We start from the raw sequence: 20,207 nt of genomic DNA, 5'->3' as shown, positions 1-20,207 counted from the left end.
GAAAGAGATGTCATTGGCCCTTGTGTTGATGGGAAAGATGAGACACAGGCCGATGCAATCACATGTCCCCTGAATAATGGAAGAGCTCAGTTGCCCTGCCTTATGTATTCACTTGCCGTTGAGATTCCACTGTGCCTTTCCTCCAAGAGACATGGGGTGTTTTCTCACATATATTCCTGTTTATTTTTATATCTTTCCTGGCAGAGAGAAAGGAAAAAGGTGATCAAGTCCATTTTTCCAGGTGGGAAAACAGGTGTAACATAATTAAGAGGGTCACTCAAGGTCGCCCAGCCCATGAATGAGAGCAGGGATTGATATCTGGACTCCAGTCATTCCTAACACACCATTATTTGATGAGAATTGAGAATTAACTTTTTTTGTGAAAGCCCAAGAGAACTTTACTAGTTTTATAGCCTAGAATACATTAGAAAGTAGGGATGTCAAAAGATAGTTGTTAGAACAGACAGGATCATGGCAGGGAAATTTTATAGGAAATTTATTAGCCTAGTTTTTGGACCTCTTTCTCACCTCCAAACACATTCACACCTCTTGTAACACCAGAGTTCTGATGTGGTTCAGCCATATCTTTATGGCTCTAATGAACACACTGACCATTCATTACACTATGTTTTCCACTAGGACTTCTATTTTCTGTATTCTCCTTGAGACCACTCCGTGGCTAAGAACAAAGGACCCCATGACTCCTCTTGTTTTCTGCCTCAACAGTCCCCTGTTCTGTTTCTTATGTTCGGTTCTAGCTTATTGCTTTGCAAAGGCATGCCCCACTCCTAGCCTGGGGTGTTCAGGAGTAGGGTTCCACAGAACTGGAGCTGTCAGTTTGCCAGCACATAATAGGCCAGAAGCCTCTGCTGTCAGCAGTGCCCTGGCTGATTCTGGCCTGGATGGTTAGTCTGCCAGAGGCATGGAAGGATCGCTCGTCCTCAGGCTCTCATGCACTGGCTTTGGAATGAAGTGGTCTCTGTTGTCCTGCCCCTGTGTCTCTCAGATGAGGGAAGAGAGATCCACATGCTCACAGAATGCTCTTTCTAGCACATCAGGACATCAGAGAGACTGTTCAGTGTCAATCCCACCGGTTTCTTGTTATTTTCTTATGATTTATATCCAGTACTCAGCCATTCACGGATTTGCATTTCTGTATTTGGTGTTCTGTCATTTTTAGAAAGTGCAAGTTTTTAAATCTGAACGTGTGGAAGAGCTAAACATGGAGGGTTCTTGCCCTGTACCTTCAGCAGGTGTAAAGGGACCTGAAGCAGGAGGTTAAAGACACGCCCACGTGTCTCCCTTCAAATACAGTGATGAGGGTAAAAGACAGTGAAGGGGTTAACATTCACTAAACATACCCTATGCCCAGACGCTTATTATTCCTTGAAAAATCTCATGAGATAAGGGAAATGTTCTTATTTTACAGATGAGGAAATCAATGCTCAGTAGGTTAAGCAACTTGCCCTCAGGCAAGTGTGCGGTGGAGCTGGAATTAAAATCAAACCTGATTTCTCTTCACTGCGGTTTTAGCATTCCCCTGTATGCTTTAGAACTTTTACCACTGTCACCTGTAAAAATATATTACTCTCTTATAGATTTTAAACATTTACATACATGGCTTCATAGTTTGTAGACCTTATACAATTTGAGATTTTCCTCAAAAGACACTGCTTGCGATTTATTTATTTGGGGGCATGTAGATGTAAGGTAATTCATTTTAGCCATTGTGTAATTTAGTCCCCTCATGAACTTTTATGTAGTTTGCAATTTGTCACAATTACCAACACTGCTACAATGAACATCTTTGTACACTTCTGCTTGTATACGTGTTCCGGAGTTTCTCTTGAGTATATACTTAGAAGTGGGTTTGGTGGCCCTAGTGCTTCAAATGGATGTGTATTGTAAAATAGCTCTCCAAAGTGGTTTCAAGTTTATACTACTAGCAGCAACATGTGAGTTCCCATTTTTCCATATACTCACTGACCCTTGATATTGCCCAATTTTTATGTTTTTGTCCTTTCGACATATAGGAAATAGAATTTTGCTGGTAATTTTAATGAATCCTTAGTGCAGTTGGTCATCTTTTTACATTTACTGAAACTTTAGGTTTCCTTTTTTGTAAATTGCCTGTTTATATCTTCTGCTCGTTAAAAAGAATCTTTTTCTTATTGGTTATAGGATATCAGTCTCTATTTAAAATCTACATATTAAAGATGTTTTAGATTTTCTTATTATGGTTCAGTATTTGATTTTTGTTTTTAGGTCTTTAAATCATTAGAATGCATTTTGATGTATGATGTAGAGAAGGTGTCTCTTTATCTGGAAGGACAGCCAGTTGTTCTAGTACCATTTTTGAGAAGCCTGTCCTATCTCTACTGATGTAATGGCCTCTCTATCATTTACCAGTTCACTTATAAATGTGGTTGCCTATTAAGACTTTACTAGTTCCATTGATCTCTCTGTCTAAACCTGCGCCAATGCCACGTATTTTTGATAATCGCTTTCTAAATTTTTGTTTATTCAATATTTTTCTTATTATTTTTTTCAATATTTTCTTGGCTACTTTAAGCCTTTTATTCTTCCACATGAATTTTAGGATTAGTTTATCAAGTTCCATATATACTCTAGAGATTTTGACTGGAATTGCACTGAACTTCAATATATTATATAGAACCGATATCTTTAAAACATTGAATCTTCTCACCCATGAACATGAAATAGCTCTTCATTCATAAGTCTGCTTTTTACATTTTTATTCTGAAGTTTTATAATTTACTTGGTATTGGTCATATATATCTTTTGTATGATATATTTCTAAGTACCTTATGGTTATTATTACTATTGTGAATGGCACATTTTTTAAATTACATTTTTTAAATGGTTATTACTAGGGTTTAGGAACAATATTGATTTTTGTATGTTGATCTTGTATTCAGAAAATTTAGTAATTCATTAGTTCAAGGAGGTGTATAGATTATCTTGGATATTCTGTATAGATCAAAGCTATCAAATACGATAGCTACTAGTCATTTGTGGCTACTTAAATTAAAATTAAACATAAGTAAAATAAAAAATTTAGTTTTACTGTCTTACTAGTCCCAAGAGCCATCATTTATGACTACTGGCTACCATATTGGACAACACAGATATAGAACTTTTCTCTCATTGGAAATGTTCTATTGGACTGTGCTGACAAGATTTTTTTCTGAGAAGATGAGAACTTTTTCTTTCTTTCTAGCCTTTAAACATTTAATTTATTCTTATTGTCTTGTTATTGTGGTTAAAATCTCTCATACTATAATTGTGGCGTTCACGTTTTATTCCCAACTTAAAGAATCTGCTTCTCACATTTTACCATTAAGTGTGATAGTTCCTGTAGCTTTTAACTAGACACTTTTGATTTGAGTAAAGAAATTTCTGTCTATTCTTCATTCACTATGACTTTCATTAGAAATGATTATTGAATTTTTTTAAAAAACACCTTTTCTATATCTATTCAGATAAGCATATGGGTTCCTCTTTTATCTCTTGATGAAAAAATTACATTGATAAATATTTTTAGCATTAAATCATCCATAGATTCCTGAGATTTATCCCCAACTAATCACATAGCATTTAGTTTGCAATGTTTTATTAAGTATTTGGACCATGATTTTTTTATTATTATGTTGTCCTAGTTTAGTTTTATTACTAAGGTTTCATTAGCCTCATAAAATGAACTGGAGTTCTTTCCCTCTTTTTATATTTTCTGGAACACTGTATAAAATGAGGATTATCTGTTCCTTGAAGATTATTTTGCATATGCATTGAAAAAGAGAAAGAGAAAGCAAAAGACAAGCACATGTGTGAGAGGTTTCTCTAAAAGTTATGTCTAATTTAGATCTACTTTTAATTCCATTTTGGCAATTTATATTTTTTGCTAGGAAACTATTTCACTTTTGTTTTCAAATGTAGTTTTTCAAAATTGTTATTACTTTCAGAAGTAATACAATGAAAGCAATGATTTTAAAATGATTTTTCATAATATTTGCTTATGGCTTTTAAAACCTGTGATGATGACTTCTTTTTAATTTTTAGCATGTTTTTTGTTTTCCACTCATTCGTTTCTGTTTTCTTATACCTTTCCTTGAGTTGATCAGTTTTCTTTATTTCTCTCTTTTCCCCTTACTTGCTTTTTCTATTCTTGAAATATTTATCTTTACATTTTTTTAAAAAAAGATATTTCTTGAGCTAACAAAGTATAAAATAAACATTAAAACTTTTTTAAAAATTCTAATTATAATTGACCAATTCATCTTACATGTCATTATTCTCTAATATTTAAATTCTACTCTTATTACTGTTATTGGTGTTCTTAATTGTGAATACTTACATGAATTTACTATCATATACTAGGTTATTTGCTAATCATTACTGCATTCATCCATTACTTTCTTTTAGATGCAATCTCCTTTGCGCAGTTAAAAAAAAACTTTTAAGGAAATTTTTCAGGAAAGGCATGTAAGGGATAAACTTTCTCAGTCTTTTGTCTGCCAGTATATGTCTTTATTTCACTCTCAAGGTGCAATGATAAATTTTAGGTTGATGATTGGTTTTGCTTGGCATTTGGCAAGTGTCATTTCAATGTCTCTCTTGTTGCTGGTGACAAATCTGTTGTTGGCCTAATTTTGTCTTTAATTATCTGCATTTCTCTGGTTTCGATTAAGAGTTTCTCTTTGTTTTTTTTTATTCTTAAATATCACTATAATACAACGAGGTGTTAACTTATTTTATTTGTAGTGGTCAGGCTTCATTGTTCATCTTTACTGTGAAGATTAGTAATTTTCACCAGTTCTGGACATTCTCAGCTTTATCACCTTGCCGTTCCCCCAATCTCTCTATTTTTTTCTCTTAATCTCTCCATGATAAATTTTGTGTAGTTGTCTCAAATCTGTCTTCCAATTCACTAATTCCCTATTCAGTTGTATTTAACATCTGTTTAATATAGTCATTGTAGTTTCTTTAATGTGTTTTCATTTCTAGAAGTTCTGTTTGGTTCTTTTTCTTAATTGTTTTTCTTTTCTTATGTGTTTATTTCTTTTATCTTTTTAACTCACTAAAGCTTAATATATTTACGGTATTTTATAACTGTTCTATCATCTTAAGCTTTAGGGAGCTAATTATCCTGCTTATTTTATCTACTGACTCTCATCCACAATGGATCATTTCCTTTAGAGTTTTGTAAATTTGTATTGTAAACTCTTCGGGAAGGTTTATTTTTCTCTATGGGAATTCCATATGGCCTGAGCATTGGTCTTCCAGAACAGGTTTGCTTCTGCTAGGTTATCCAGGTACTGTCACAACCAGAAATGATTATCGTTAAGTGGAAAACTGAAAAAAGAAAATTGAATGTGGATACTTTGTTGAAGAGCACTTTCCCAAAAGAGAAAGAGTGGCTGTCTGCTCCCTTTGTCCGACATGAGGCATGTGACCAAGAATGACTAGGAAACCCCATGCTTTCTCTAAATAGGCTGCTTCTCAAGTCCTTAGACCCTGAGTCAGTATCAGCTGCAGGAGGATTTTCCTGTAGGCTTCCCCTTATTAGTGGTGAACATGAAGAGTCAGACTAGTCTGGAAAACTTCAGAGTTCCAAAGGACCTGGGGAAAATGTCTGTTCTGGGTCACTTTATCCAAGGGCTGCAGACTCCTAAAACCAAACTTGATTCTGCCAAACAGAACTCTGCTTTTGACCCCTGGGTTTTAATTTCGACCTAGAAAACTTGCTATTTTAATTCACTTTCAAAGGGGAAGTACTTTTGTTTTCTACTTTCCAGAAGTGGTTTTGGTTTGTTTTTCTTTAATGACACAGGGCATTGCAACATGTTCTCATTATTTGACAAGAAAGGAGAACATAGGAATGAGAGCAGAAGTTAGATACTCTCTCTACTCATCAGCCTTATAATGAAGATATGGCATAAAGTGAAGGACTGTGAGGAAGACAAGCCTCATAAAAGTGAGATAAATAAAACGGATCAAAATGCTAAGCAGCCCAGCAGTGAAGGTTACTTCCTTCATCTAGTGGGAACTTTATTCATGTACGAGATAGGATTGCTACGTCATATGCCAGCAAGATGTGTCCCCTCCCCCCCTTCTCCATCTTGATAGATTGGCTGGTCATGCTAATACACAGACCCAGGAAGGCCAATCAAGACCAAAAGGACCCAAGGGCTTAATTCCTCTCGAACTAGAATAAGCCCACATGCCTTAGACTCTGTCTGAAAGTTTACACTTTCTTAGGAGAAAATGTTCTCAAAATCTATGTCTCTGTCTATAGGGGAGTAGTTAAAGAAGTTGCAATGAACTCATATATAGCTATTAAATATAATGAAGCCAATCTTTATATGCTTATATATAAAGACTCTAAACTATCAAATTGAAATAGCAGGCAGAAAATGGTATTTATAAAATTCTCCCATTTGTACACATACACATGCACACACATTTTTAAAAATCTCTTTATCAAACACACATTTTTGACAGAATATACCAGAAAGCATTCATGTTAGTTACCTGTGGAGAATAAAATATGAAATCTGGGGTGGGTAATAGATGGATTTTTTATATTTTATTGTATACCCTTTGTAATTGAAAAAATTTTACATGTGCATGTACATTTTCTTCACTCCCCTGTTCCCCACAAAAAAGCTCACTCAGCAGAGTTTGTTCCTTCAATTGTTTCAAGGAGTTGCTCAAAATGTGTTCTGAAGAACACTAGTTTCATGAAATTCAGATAAGAATTAAGTGAATGAAAATATGCTCTGCTTCCCAAACATGCTTAACCAAGTTTAGTAGTTTTTCTCAACTGCAGGAATTATCAGAGCCTTTAATGTTCACTGTAAATATCTAACAGGGGAATAGAATATATAGCTGCCCCCACACATACTTGATCACAGATTCCTTTTTTTTGAAGAGCATCTTATGGAACTGATGATCTGTGGAATATACTTTGGGAATTGCAGGGCCTAGGATGAACCTAAAACAAACCAACTCCTGGAACTCCTCCATCTTTAGGAGTCTTCCAGATTGAGAGTGACCCGCGATGTACTTGACATTGTTGGGCCACCCTAAATAAAAAAGAACTGTCAACACCCCATCCACACACAGCACACTCAGACCCATGGTCATCCTAATAAGGACATGCACACCTTAATAAGTAAGTACTTAATTGGGTCCTTATTCTAGTTCTGGGATCATGATCAAGTGCTTGTCCAATAGCATTATTTGGGATGAGTTGAGAGATGTGAATGCCTGGTGTAGATCAGAAAAGGAGAGCATTGTTCTTTTCAACCTAATAGAAATAATGAAGTTTAATCACCTTTCATTTCTGGAGTTCCAAGTTGCTCCTTGGTATTCTTTTCTACTCAGAGAGCACTGAGATTGGCCGTTTGCCCATTCACCTGCTTCTCAAATCTGATTCCTCTTTTTTTATGAGCCTGCCCTAATGTCATCTCTTTCCAAGTACAGCTGGTCCCTGAGAGATGATTGATCTCATCCCAATATTCTCGCAGGCTACATGCCACCAAATACTTTGTTTTTAAACAGAATATCCAGGGTTCAGTCTTGGTTCTTTGTGACTATTTTTGTTATAACTAAGAAAGTTTTATTTTTTAATTGGAAAACTGACTGGAAAGCCATGCATCATATATGCATTCTGTCCTCATAAAGGGAGCAAGTAGACTCACTGAGAAGCAGCAGTTGCCACAGGAGAAACACAGGGCTGGGAATCACAGAACCTGGCCCCAGAATTAGATTCTACCACTTATCAGCTAGATGAATTTTGTCAAGTCATCCAGTCTTCCACTTTTTAAATGAGAATTAAGTTTTGGGAGGAATAATGGAAGTAATGTATATGAGAGTGCCCGGCTCACTGCATACATGCTGTAAATGTTTGATCATTCCCTCATCCAGAGGTCAAAATTATATACAGTCACACCTGGGCCTTTTCACTTACTACCTGTGTGAACATTAGAAATTCTCTTGACTTCTTTTTAGGCTTCATTTCCTTATTTGTAAAACAGAGATAATAAGAAGACATTACTCAGGGTCATTGTGAGGACTAACTGGTTAATGTATGGAAAGTGCTTAGCTTATATTGAAGAGGAAATTTCAGGATTTTCATTAAAAGCTAATCAGCTTTTTTGTTCTGCTTCTGTAAATGTGCTTGCTACATGCAAGAGCTCACTGCAAAGCTCTTTTGCACCTTGTCCTACTTGGCTTTTGCTCAACAAATGTAACTGTTTGTACTGTTTGTACCCCTAGCAGTTCCCACTTTCTGTAACAATATGAGCAAAATGGACATGGTAGGGTTAAGAAGGAAGTAGACAGTATATGCCCTGTCTCAGTGGGCTTCTGCCACTCAGATCCTCTCTGCCGTAGCTGAGCAGAAATGGGGTAAATCTTTATCAGGTTTTCCAGTTTTTCAAGAATGGTCAGAAATCAAGAGTTCTATATGGAATTTTTCTATTTTTAAATACTGCTAATAATTTCTTTAAAAATCACCATGTGAACCAAACAAAACACATCTGTGGATCAATTCTACTCACAAGCCGTCTTCAGCCATGGATCACAAATTTGTGACTCTGCTCTAATGGTGTCCTTAACCACATTCTACAAAAAGAAAATATTCCACCAGAAAAGGGCAAGTTGAGAGATCGCAAGGGTGTAAGCCTTCTTTCTGTTCAATATCATTTGTTTATAAGCAGCCTGGCTATTGGAGGTCAAATTCCTGATACGAAATCGTGGTCCTCCCATTCTACCACCTGGCAAAATTGGTTGAGGCAATAGTGTGAAAACCATTTTTATTTCAGGCAATATCAGAAGAGAAATCTTGATCTCATATAATCTTAATCAAGTTTCTCATGAGGATAATCTGTGGAACATTCATGTGTATATATTAATATTTCTCAGATTTAATAGTATTATGTCAGGAGATTCAGTAATTTGGAGTGTTAATCAATCAAATGAGTCAAGAATTTGGGGAAACCTAAATGTCAAAATAATCATCATTTAGTCAGTAAGGCTGAATTATAAAACTGCATCTCCGTGCACACTTTCCCTAGGGATAAATGCTTAAGCCATTCATTAACAAGTTTATTACATTAAATAACAGTACCACACTTCATCTATGCTTTTACTTAGGATTTTTACAGTTCTCAGCTATCTTACCTCTTCTACTGGTCTGTGAGCTCTCAGAGTATCCACTTCTGATTTTTTTTGCATCCTTGCTAGCCAGCAGGCACCATGCTGGGCACTTAGAATTTTCAAATGTACATATATATGGAGGAAAGGAAGGAATGGCTGAGTGTGTGCCAGATCCCATCAGAGGTACTTGTAGCTTTGGGTGGGGACTTTAGTTTACCATGATTTAATTTTTTGAAAGACAGACTCCTAAAGCACAGATCTGGACAAACTACTTATTTGGCTCAGGTACAGTTAAGGGCATTTTAGTGTAAGTGAAGGGACACATACTTTGGACACTAATGTTAATTTTGCGTTCAACAAGATCATTTCACTGGTTGTATATTCTCAGGCAAATGACTTAATTTCTTTGTCCCCAGGTTTCTTTAGATGAAAAAAGCAAACTTCTATTCCCCCTCACGTTATCATAGGGACTGAACGAGAGTGTTTATAACAAACATATGTGTGTATGTTTGTGTGTATATACATATCTGACACACATACACAAAGCAATTTTTAAAATACAAGTGGTTCTTTTTTAATGCTGATTTCTGTCTTATGCATTTGCATCATTTAATAACAAATTATCTACTGAAGTATATTTTTCACTTAAAATATATTCCTTACCTATTTCCAGGAAGACCTGCAGCAATGTACAAGGTGAAGAGTCATATGTGGCTTACATTCTTGGGCTGCATTGTTGCTGCCAACGTGCACCAAACTGACAGTTCTGAATTAAAGGGAGGACACAAACATCCTAGAAAAGTTTTTAAAAGAACAATCATAAAAAAATTCTAGCTGGGTGAACTTTGGAGGTATTGGGCATTTTAGAATGAACTCTGGTTCAGAAATTACTAAAGGGGCAGGCAGAGCTAGGGGAATTTCTTGTCTTCTTGGGTCTTGGTGTTGAGAATAGCTATGAATTCTAATAAGTTCCCCCAAATGCTGGCCGGTGCAACAAGAAATCTTTGTGGCTCATAGGTGTGGTTCATCTGTGTAGAAAAGGCCCATCCCACCATTATCTCAGCCCATTCATCGCAGTACTAGGCAGGCACTAGGACTAGTCAGCACTGGGGAAATGAGTGTGCCTTCTGCTGATGACTACAAAGTGGGGAGACAGTATGAGGAAAGGAGATGACAAGGAAGAACAAGAGTGGAAAGGGTTTAACTTTGCCTTAGTTCTGGTTTTCCCCGGAGAGCGCTTGGTCATCTAGCAGAAGTTGTCTGTGCAAGGGGAGCTGGAAATAAAGCAGATAGAAATTAATATACAGGTTTTCCATAAACTGAAAAAGCTGCACTTGAAATCACCAGTGTGTCACATTGATCTCTGAGAAAAGAAGGGAAATGGGGCTGAAAAGAATTTTTCTCTAGGTCATGAGAAGCCTTGGTGAAAAAGCACAAGTTTTGGGGTATTTTTTTGAACCAGAGTGACATTTGTTGTCACCAGAATAACCATACTTGTCTTGGCATGATGATCAGGACCTACAAGGTGGCTCCTAAACGGACAAACAAACAAACAAAAATCACCTCTATAGGATAGGAATTATTTTCTTAATTCTGAAAATACTGAACCATAAAAGGTAGACACAAAGCATGTTAATTTTTTCCTTCTTTGGGTAATGTTTGATGTGCACAAAGAATCACATCTCTTGCAATAATTGTGAGGTTCCCCGGTGATCCTTGGCCCCAGGTGCATGCACCTGCAAATATTTTTTTAAGGAATTCCTAACCTTCATTAACTACTTTTCTGAAGGGTTCAGTTTTTACATACTCACTGAACCAATATTTATTGTCCGTTATATACTGTGTACTGTGCTAGGAACATCTTGGTCTACACTTTAAAGGAGGTAATAGATGTGCAAGAGATCTGAGAAAGGTCAAATGAAATAAAATCTGTGGGCTTATTCTTCTCTCACTATCCCCAGCATTCTGGTTTGCAATAATCACTTTATCACATTAGATTTTACATTGTGTCCAGTAATTAATTTGTCATAAGGGTCATGGCTAAGTTGGGAACTTCCCAGCAGTCTCAACTGATAGTTCTTAGAAAATATACCTCTCGATTTTCATATTCTACCCCCAGACCAACTTTTTCTCTTGAAAAGGCATTTACACATGGGTTTTTCCTGCTTGTGTTTAGATATTTTAATATCTTTCATCAAATGTTGTTTGAGCATGGAATATAAAGAAACCTGAGCTGCCCTGGTGGGCATTATAGTCTTGATGGGTGCCACAAGGCAAGATGGATTGTAATAAAATGACATTATAAAGACATGATAGAAGAAGCATAAGAGCCCTTGAGGCCTTAAGTTATCAGAGAAAATTCCACAAAAAGGTAGGACTTTAGCTTAGTGTTATGAATAGATTGTGTTTGGTTGGGGAAGGTGCAGGGAAAGGAGATCCTGCTGGAAGGTATACAATGAGCAGGTGTGCAGAAGTGGGAATGAGTGTTATAAGCTCAAAGCACTCAGAGTGACTAGGATGCCAGCCTGGCTGATACAGATTTATGCTGAAGAACACTAGGCAGAAAGTGGCTGGTGATCATGAGGCAAGGCACTGGAGAGCCCTAAGTACCGATGGGGCTGAGGGGTTTGTGCTGGCACTTGCTGAGCAACTGTGGCGGTGGGGGTGGGAAGGGGGGTATATGAGTCATTCCTCATCTGGCACTGAGTAGGGAGACACTAGAAGTGAGGGCACTGGTTGGAGGCTGCAGAAGAAGGCTCAGAAGATTTGGGAATGATTGGCTATAGGTAGCCAAGGGAGAGAAGAGGAAGAGACACCAGTGGATTCCAGAATGTTTGGCCTGAGTGATTGGGAACAACTGGAGGTATCTTGCTCACCAATCAGTCCTTCATAGAAATTCTGCCTTTCAAATGTTTTTCTTTCTTCCTTTTCCATTGAAAAATCCTCCCCCCACCCCACCTGCCCCTCCTTTTAGCGGTGGAACCTGATAATAACCACAGTATTTACTCTCTCCTCTTTTCTAATGTTGCTTTCCTACCAAAAGCATAAAACCTCGCCAACTATGAAATGACTCATCTTTGGAGAGTAATCACAATTAGCAAAACAATTTAAAAGTCTTGTCAGCTTCCCACTTCCCCTCTCCCTGCAAATTTTGATCCTATGTCTAGGAATGAAACAACAACTATTTCTAATATCTATGTTTTCTCCCCTGCTTCTGTTGTCAGGCATTAGTTAGTGGTTAAGTTCATGAGTCCTTTTGTCTTAGCTTATTGAATTGAGGTCTAACTGAATTGAGGTTTTCTTTTTTAAGTTTATATTAAAAGCAATAATATTCTGCACTTATTATTGCCCTTTGTGTTTTAAAAAGCCCTTTTTGTAATGTTATCCATTTGAACCTTTACTAAACAATCCTATGAAACAAGCTTAGCAGATATTATTAGTCTTCTTTAACAGATGAACAAGCTGAGACTGAGAAATAACATGTTCATTTACGTAGATATGAAGAATCATACCTGGAATTAACACTTGGAATCTGGTTATTTAATCACCTCAACACATCCAGGAGAAAAGAATTCAGAGAACCCTATACCCCCTCCACTTATTAGAATGCTTGGTATGTGAGAGAAGCTTCTTCTTCATGGTCCTAAGAGTAAGCCAGGAACTAGTGGACAGAAGTTACAGGAAAGAAAAGATGTAAACCAAAATGTTTGACATGTATTACATATCCTTTTTTATAAATTGTATTTCTGTGAAGACCTCACAAATGAGCCCTGGGCAACCTCTTTAGAATTAATTGATCACTATCGGGAAATTGTATATATCAGTTTTGGACTTCCCTTCTCAGTCTTTTGTAATGAGACAACGATCTCTTTTTATTATCTTTCTGATAAGAAGCCTTCACATTCTCAATCTCTTTTTCTTTACATATATTTGTTTCTGAAACTTTTCTTCATCTGTTTCTTAAATAATATTTATTACTTGATGCTGAGCCCTCCTTCAAGTTGGTTGCTCTTCTTTAGTTATAAAACCCAAACTTGACTATATTCCAGAAAAAATTTGGCCAATTCAACATATAAGAACAATGATCCAATGATCCTATAGTTCAAAACTTATTCCTCCAGGACTACAACGGCTCTTTAAACCACAATGCGAGAATATCTGATGGTCATTTGCTGTGTTGTTTTCCTACCAATTTTTTTTTTCCTTTTCCCTTTTTTCCCATTATTCTTCCTTCCTTAATTTTTTTTTTTCTTCAAATTTGCCTTCCACCTTTCCTTTGTTTTCGTTCTTCCACCCCCTTTTGTTTTTTTTTTTTCTTTTGAATTCTTGTTAGTTTTGTTTACCTTCCTTCCTTTTCCTTGTTTCCGGATTTTTTTTTTTCTTGCGATGAGAACTTTTAAGATTTACTCTCTTGACAACTTTCAAATATGCAATACAGTGTTATTAACTATAGCCGCCATGCCATACATTACATCCTCGGGGCTTACTTACTTTGTAACTGGAAATTTGTACCTCTTGACTACCTTCACCTATTTTGCCCATGCCTTACCTCTGGCAACCACCAATCTGTTCTCTGTATCTATGAGCTTGTTTTTTTCTTTAGATTCGATATATAAGTGAGATCATACAGTATTTTTCTTTTTCTAATTTGTCTCACTTAGGATAATGCCCTCGAGGTTCATCCAGGTCATTGTAAAAGGCAATGTTTCATTCTTTTTTATGGCTGAATAATATTCTATTGTTTATATGCCTCAGTTTCTTACCAAATGTTTTTTTAATGGACCATGATTAAAAGGTTTTAATTGGTTGTTAATTGGTTGTTATAGGACACACTTTTTAAACATTAGGAAATACATGGTGCTGTGGACTAAATGTGTTCTCCCTCCCCATCCCAACTTCATTTGTTGAAAACCTAATGCCCAAGGTATTAGAAGGTGGGGCCTTTGGGAGGCACTTAGGTCATGAAGGCAGAGCCCTCATGAGTGGGGTTAGTGCCCTTATAAAAGATATCTCAGAGAGCTAACTTGCCTCTGACTATGTGAGAACACAGTGAGAAGTCTGCAGCCTGGAAGAAGATCCTCACCCCGTCATGCTGGCACTCCGATCTGGATTTCCGCCTCCAAAACTGTGAGAAATAAATTTCTGTTGTTTATAAGCTACTCACTCAGTCTATGGTATTTTGTTATAGCAGCCCAAATATACTAAGACACATGGTAAAAAGAAAAAGGATATACAATGAAACGCTTTCTTCCAACACTTACCCAGTCATTTACTTTCCTCCCACAGGATCCAACCCAATTTCCTGCTGCTTGGATATTCGTGGAGATAGCCCATGTGCAATTCTTAATACAATTGGCAATGTGCTTTAACACTGCTCTGAATCTTGTTTTCAAATTAAATAATATACTTTGAGGATCTTTTCACATTGGTCCACACAGATCTCCCTCATTCTATTTTATGACTGAACAGTATTCTGCTGAGTGGATGTATCATAATATATTCAAAACCCTTCTGAATACTGATTTCATTCTCCAAAATATCTTCTACCAGCTGAAGACTGTCAAAGACTCACTGTTGTACTTCATCTTCATTTTATACCTGTTTGCCAAGTACTTACAGCATTGTGCCTGGTGCCACAGGGAATGCACAAAGCTGTAAGTTTGGCAGCCTCTGCTCTCTAGGAAACTACAGCCTCATCAGGGAGAAAAGATATGGAGACGAGGGAGAACGTCTTGATTGCAGTTCAATCCCCCCACAAATTTCCTTTGTTTTCTTGCTAATGGCCTTGTATCTGGTACAAATGACCTTCCTACGTGTTGGATGTGCATATATGATTGTTTGTGAGCCTGATATGGCTTATACTGGGAGCCTCTAGAGCAGGGATCGAAAACTCAAATACCTACAGGGGCCAGGAGGGAGACCTAAATGAGCAAAGTGAAGCAAATGAAGTGAGCCAATTGAGAGAGCACAAGCTCTGTTTAAAGGGAGCAGCCAACTGCTACTCTGTTCCAGGAAATTCCTCCTTGTGGGTTGACAGATCTAATAGATTAAAAGGAATCTATGGGTAAAAGGTACATGGGATCTTTCTGTTTTATTTCTTACAATCTCATGTGAATCTACAATTATCTCAAAATTAAAAGTTTAATTTAAAACATAAGTCAGAAATCTGGATCATTGTGTGAAATTACCTGATTTATAAATGTAGGCAAAATTTCAATACTGTGCAAGCCCAATGTGTGTCAACCAGATATCGCCCAGGACCCCCATTTTGCTATCTGCGCAGGTTATGTGTTATGTGCTGTTGATTTGGCTCTTGCTCCTGGCGACCTGTGCATAGCTGGAGCATTATAATTTGATTTGTATGAAGCCTGTGGCAGCCCAATCCATGAGTTTGCTTGATAGGTGCTTCTTGTTACTGTGATTTCCATCATTGACAGTGGCCATGTTCACTTACTTGTTGAGTTTCTTCTCATTCCAGGTCCTTGGATGTGGCTCTGTTGCCCAAGCTGTCCTCAGTCGAGGACATTTTGGAGGAATCGTCACTACGAATGTTGGATTTGCAATGTCAGTCGTAATGGCTATCTATGCGACTGGAGGTGTCTCTGGTAAGTAATAGAAATATAACAGCTACTATTAAGCATTTCAATGTGCTAGCACAGTCCTGGGTGCTTTATACACCTTCATTTGTTTAGATCCTGCAAGAATATGTATTTGATTCTATTTTTAGAGATGATAACATTAAAATAGCTAGCAAATGGCAAGTGACTTGTGCCAAGGCAACATTTAGCAAGAGACAGAGATAGGACTTAGAACTCAGAACTGACTGATTCTTAAATCTGGCCACTGAATCATATTCTTCATCTGTCGATACAATTTTTTACTTGCTTGTAACCATTTCCCAGGTACCCTGTGAGTAGCCCAGTGAAGACTGCCACTCCAACAGAGAGGCAAGTCCTGGACCTTGATCCATAGCGGTCAGAGAGAGTCTAAGTCACTTACGAAATGGCTGGTGCTTTCACAGAAGTGCAAGCATGATCCAGAAGGTCTTGGTTTAATTCTGCCCTGAGTGGTGGGCTGATTAGAAGCCATTTCCAAGTTTTAAGAAGCAAAATGAAATGCTGTTTAATGTAGCCTGGGAACTTAGGAAGGGACTGTGAAAACGATCCAGTTCCCAAAGGCTCCTGGAATCTTTCAGCAGCCTGGTCTGGGTGCTCAGAGCACTAAGATTGCTGGTGATAAGGGAGGATTGGGAACCTCTGTATGCTGGGCATTGTGCTGGCTGCTGTACGTACTTTAGCTCCTCTCTCTCTAGCAGGACTGTGATGAGTGCTAGTGTCTCCATTCTACAGAGAAAACTCCAACTCTGAGGGATTAAGTTAATTTCTGCAAGTCCCATAGCTGGTAAAGAGGCAGACTAAAGATTTGACCCAAGTTTACATGACAGCGAATCTCGTGTCCCTATTATTATACAACATTTCCAATGGCCTATTACAGGAAAGGCATTACAGGCAGGGCCTGCAGTTAAGCCAGCTGGTCTGGTGACAAGTGCTGTCATTGGAGCACAGAAGAATGACGGCTTAGACTCTCTGGGAGGTTCCTTGGGCTGGGAACCTAGAACAGTCATTTGCTGTCTGGCACCTTTTTAATAGCACAGTCAGACTCAGATCCTGGGGCAATCCAGGTTACACATTCCTGTATATGTAATTTGTTTGGGATGAGCAGTGTTTCTTTTCAAACTCCTGCCAAGCCTTTGCTGTGATCCCAGTACTGTGCTGCTTACCTAAGGCACAAGAATGAGCAGGGAATCACCCTGAATTTGCCAAGGCTTAATTACAGTGCAGGCCTCAACACCAGACACAGATGAATTAGAAGCATACAGGATATTCCACCGCCACCCCGTACATTCACACAAGTGGAGTTTCTACAAACTGCTATATAAATGTGGGCACGTTCTCAGCTAGTTTGTTTTGTTTTGTTTTGTTTTGTTTTGTTTGCTTTGTTTAGGTGGAAATGTGGGATGTGGTTTTGGAGTGTTTTGCTTATATAACACCCTGAATCGAATATCATCAAATGTTTACTTTAGGATTAATTGGTCTCAGATGCGACCCGTGTAACTGACACCCTTTACCACCGCCGCTGTCCACATCTTTTTGCAGCCACTGATATACTTGAGAATTCTGGTAGTGACCATAGGAGGAAAAAGGGTAGGAACCAGCAGGAAGGAGAAAAGGAAGTGAAATTAGTATGGAATCGTCCCATCTGGCCCCTGAACTAGGGTTAAGCCCCTGCACTTAGAGGGGTGAAAGCCAGAACTGATGGGACTCTTTTCACTAGAATCATTTCTAGGTAAGGGTTAGGAGCTGGCCAAATTTTTTATGAGAGATATCCCAAAATTCAAGCAGAACAGCCTCTGAGCCTGGCTCATAAAAGGTAGTACTGAGTTGGAAAGGGAACTTATTTCCCTCTCTCTCTTTTTGGAACCGAGCACTGTTCAGGCTTCTGGGCTGGTGGCTCTGGAAATGTGCACAGACAACACATTGGCCCATCAATGACATCCATGCAGACTCAGTATTGGCTTCAACAGCCGCAGGAACAGGAGAGGAAGATTATGTGAGGGAGGTGACTGTCTCATGGTGGCTACAGCTAACATAATGGTTTGTGGGCACCTGTGAGGCCCTCTTTGAAGATTCCAAAAATAACCAATGTATATTAGGCACACACATAAATGAGATCCTATTGTGTGGTCACAGACTGGTAAGGTGAGCGACATTCCAGTTTTGAAACATAAAACATTACCTTACTGCTTCCCTTGTGAACATGCCAGTTCTGGCAACCCAGTCGGGCCAGTCAGAACCCATAAGGCCCTCATTATGCAGTGTCCCCCACCGAGCATTACACTGCCTGCTTGTACCTAGGCTATGGTGGTTGTTTCTGATGTAGCAGTCTATAAGTAATATAAATTCAGTGAAAAAGCAAAATTGATTTGCTTAATGACAAGGCATTAAGATTAGAATTGTCTGTGGGTGGCGGGGAGGAGGGGACTTGTCTAGAGCAGAACCGTGAAAGAGTTCAGCCTGTTCACCTAAGTTTTTTCATCTCAGATCTCATGAGCTCCAGCTGCCCCTCGGGGCTCTTTGTGTGAATAATCTGATCATCACAACAAAGTGGCAGGACCAGACTTTAGTGCAGCACTCTCTGGCTCTAGCACTTATGTTCTTTCTACTACACTGCTCTGCCTTGTCCTTCGGGTAAGCCAGAGTGGCCACTCATCTCTGCAAGGAGAAATTTGCCTCATTGCTTAGCAAAGCTCCCTCCCAGACACATCCTCTCTGACCACCAAACAACTTTCCCTCTCTATAGATCATTGTAGTCCGAGCTATCTAGATAAAGGCCTCTGACTATTTAGTTCTTCAACTTTCATATCTTAAACACCTACTAAGTGCCTTTTACCATAGGAAGTCCAGAGTGACTAATAGTACCTGCCTCTGGGTGGTTATGAGAAGTGAAAAAGCATAAACCTACCTATGGGAAGTTTTATTTTGAAAGAGGAGCTTGCTAAATAACTCCCATTCATGGACTCATCTGAGGGAAGGTACTTTTTTTGACTGGAGGTGATTTCTTATGTCCCCTTGTCCTTTCGCAATGGGTCCTTCCCGCCTGGCTAGGTGGCAGCTACCTAACCAGCCTGTGGGAGAAGGAGAACAGGGCCGGCTTCAGGAACTTGCCACTGCCCTGTGTGTTCCCTCCTCCTAAGCCCTGTTTCTAGTTTTTCTAGTAGGCTGTGCTGCTAGTCTCCAGAATTATGACTCTATTGGATTTAAAAGTAAAGCAAGACAGTTGATATAATTCTTCAGGAAAACCGTGCTTTTAATATTTGCATTTTCTTGCTCTTATTAGCCCCTAAGTGGCAGAGGCAGGTATAGAAAGGACCTTTGTGGTTTTGCCAGCAGCCAGAACTCCTCCCTGCTGCAAATCCACTTTGGTTTAGAGACTCGGGAAAAGCACAGTTTTCTTCAGAGCAGGGAGCTTGCAAATACAAACTCACCTATAAGTTCTGTGGAGGGTCAGATGTAAAGTGTCATCACCATCATCATCATCACTCATTGATTTACAGCTATTTCTACAATCCAGAAATCCACATTTCAATGCGGTCATATTGACAGTAACTCTAATCTCCCCTCTACATAAAATCTCACCTATAGTCTTCAAAGGAATATCATTTGTCCCTAAGAAGTGAGCCAAATACTCAAAGATGATTTTTGAAAAAATTTTTTTCCTGCCCAGTACAGCAGAGAAGCTTTATAAACTTGGTAAAACTCTGTAAGTGGTTTAGAACATAGGATCTAGAGTTCAGATAAACCTGGATTTGAATTCTAGTTCCACTACTTTCACCATATGACCTTAACAAACTTACTTTAGTTCTGTGCCTCAGTTTCCTCACCAGTTAACTGAAGTAGTATTCATCTCACTGAGATCTTATGAAGATCAAGTGTGTGTAATACTCCTATGATAGCATCCAGCAAGTTTTCAATAAGTGTTGTTACTAGCAAAGCCAGCTGATGATATTAGTGACTTAGTACAGAGCAAACTCTCCACCTGATCTTCTGTCTAGATGAGAATCAAGAAGGCCGATTTCTCTAGCCATAATGTAGGTTGGGGTGACAGAAATGTTGCTACATTTCTGTGTGTAAGAGAAATATATTATTCATGCAGAGGAACTATAGAGAATCCCCTCAGACACTGTGATCACCTCAAAATAAACTGAGCCCCTTACTTCAATAAGAGGCACAGTCCACCAACCAAGGGTCATTTTTCCTTAAAGAGATGTCTCTTTTCAGTGCGAAGATCGCTGTTATATCCTCTGGACGTGGACTGAGGAATTGCTAGATATAGATTTAAACCTTATAAGTGTATTGACTTTTTAAAAAATATGTTCAAGTTAACAGTTTACATCAATTGCTTTGAGATTATTGCTTCATAGTTAGAACCCAGTAGATGATAGAGAGAGAGAGAGAGAGAGAGAG

The 20,207-nt window shown here is 38.3% G+C and overlaps 1 protein-coding gene across 3 annotated transcripts in view; it reads left to right on the top strand.

Annotated features, from left to right (window-relative positions):
• AQP9 (aquaporin 9) overlaps window positions 1–20,207 on the top strand; it is a 50,095-nt gene that overhangs the window by 20,718 nt on the left and 9,170 nt on the right. For all 3 annotated transcript variants that reach the window (XM_023532573.1, XM_011363476.2, XM_023532574.1), the window contains exon 2: window positions 15,662–15,788. In XM_023532573.1, coding sequence (XP_023388341.1) covers window positions 15,746–15,788 — 43 coding nt within the window. In that variant the 5' untranslated portion in view covers window positions 15,662–15,745. The remainder of the gene's footprint in view (window positions 1–15,661; window positions 15,789–20,207) is intronic.

Source organism: Pteropus vampyrus, unplaced genomic scaffold (genome assembly GCF_000151845.1).
Source record: "Pteropus vampyrus isolate Shadow unplaced genomic scaffold, Pvam_2.0 Scaffold85, whole genome shotgun sequence".
Classification (NCBI taxonomy): Eukaryota; Metazoa; Chordata; class Mammalia; order Chiroptera; family Pteropodidae; genus Pteropus; species Pteropus vampyrus.
This window is presented reverse-complemented; position numbering and strand designations above follow the sequence as displayed.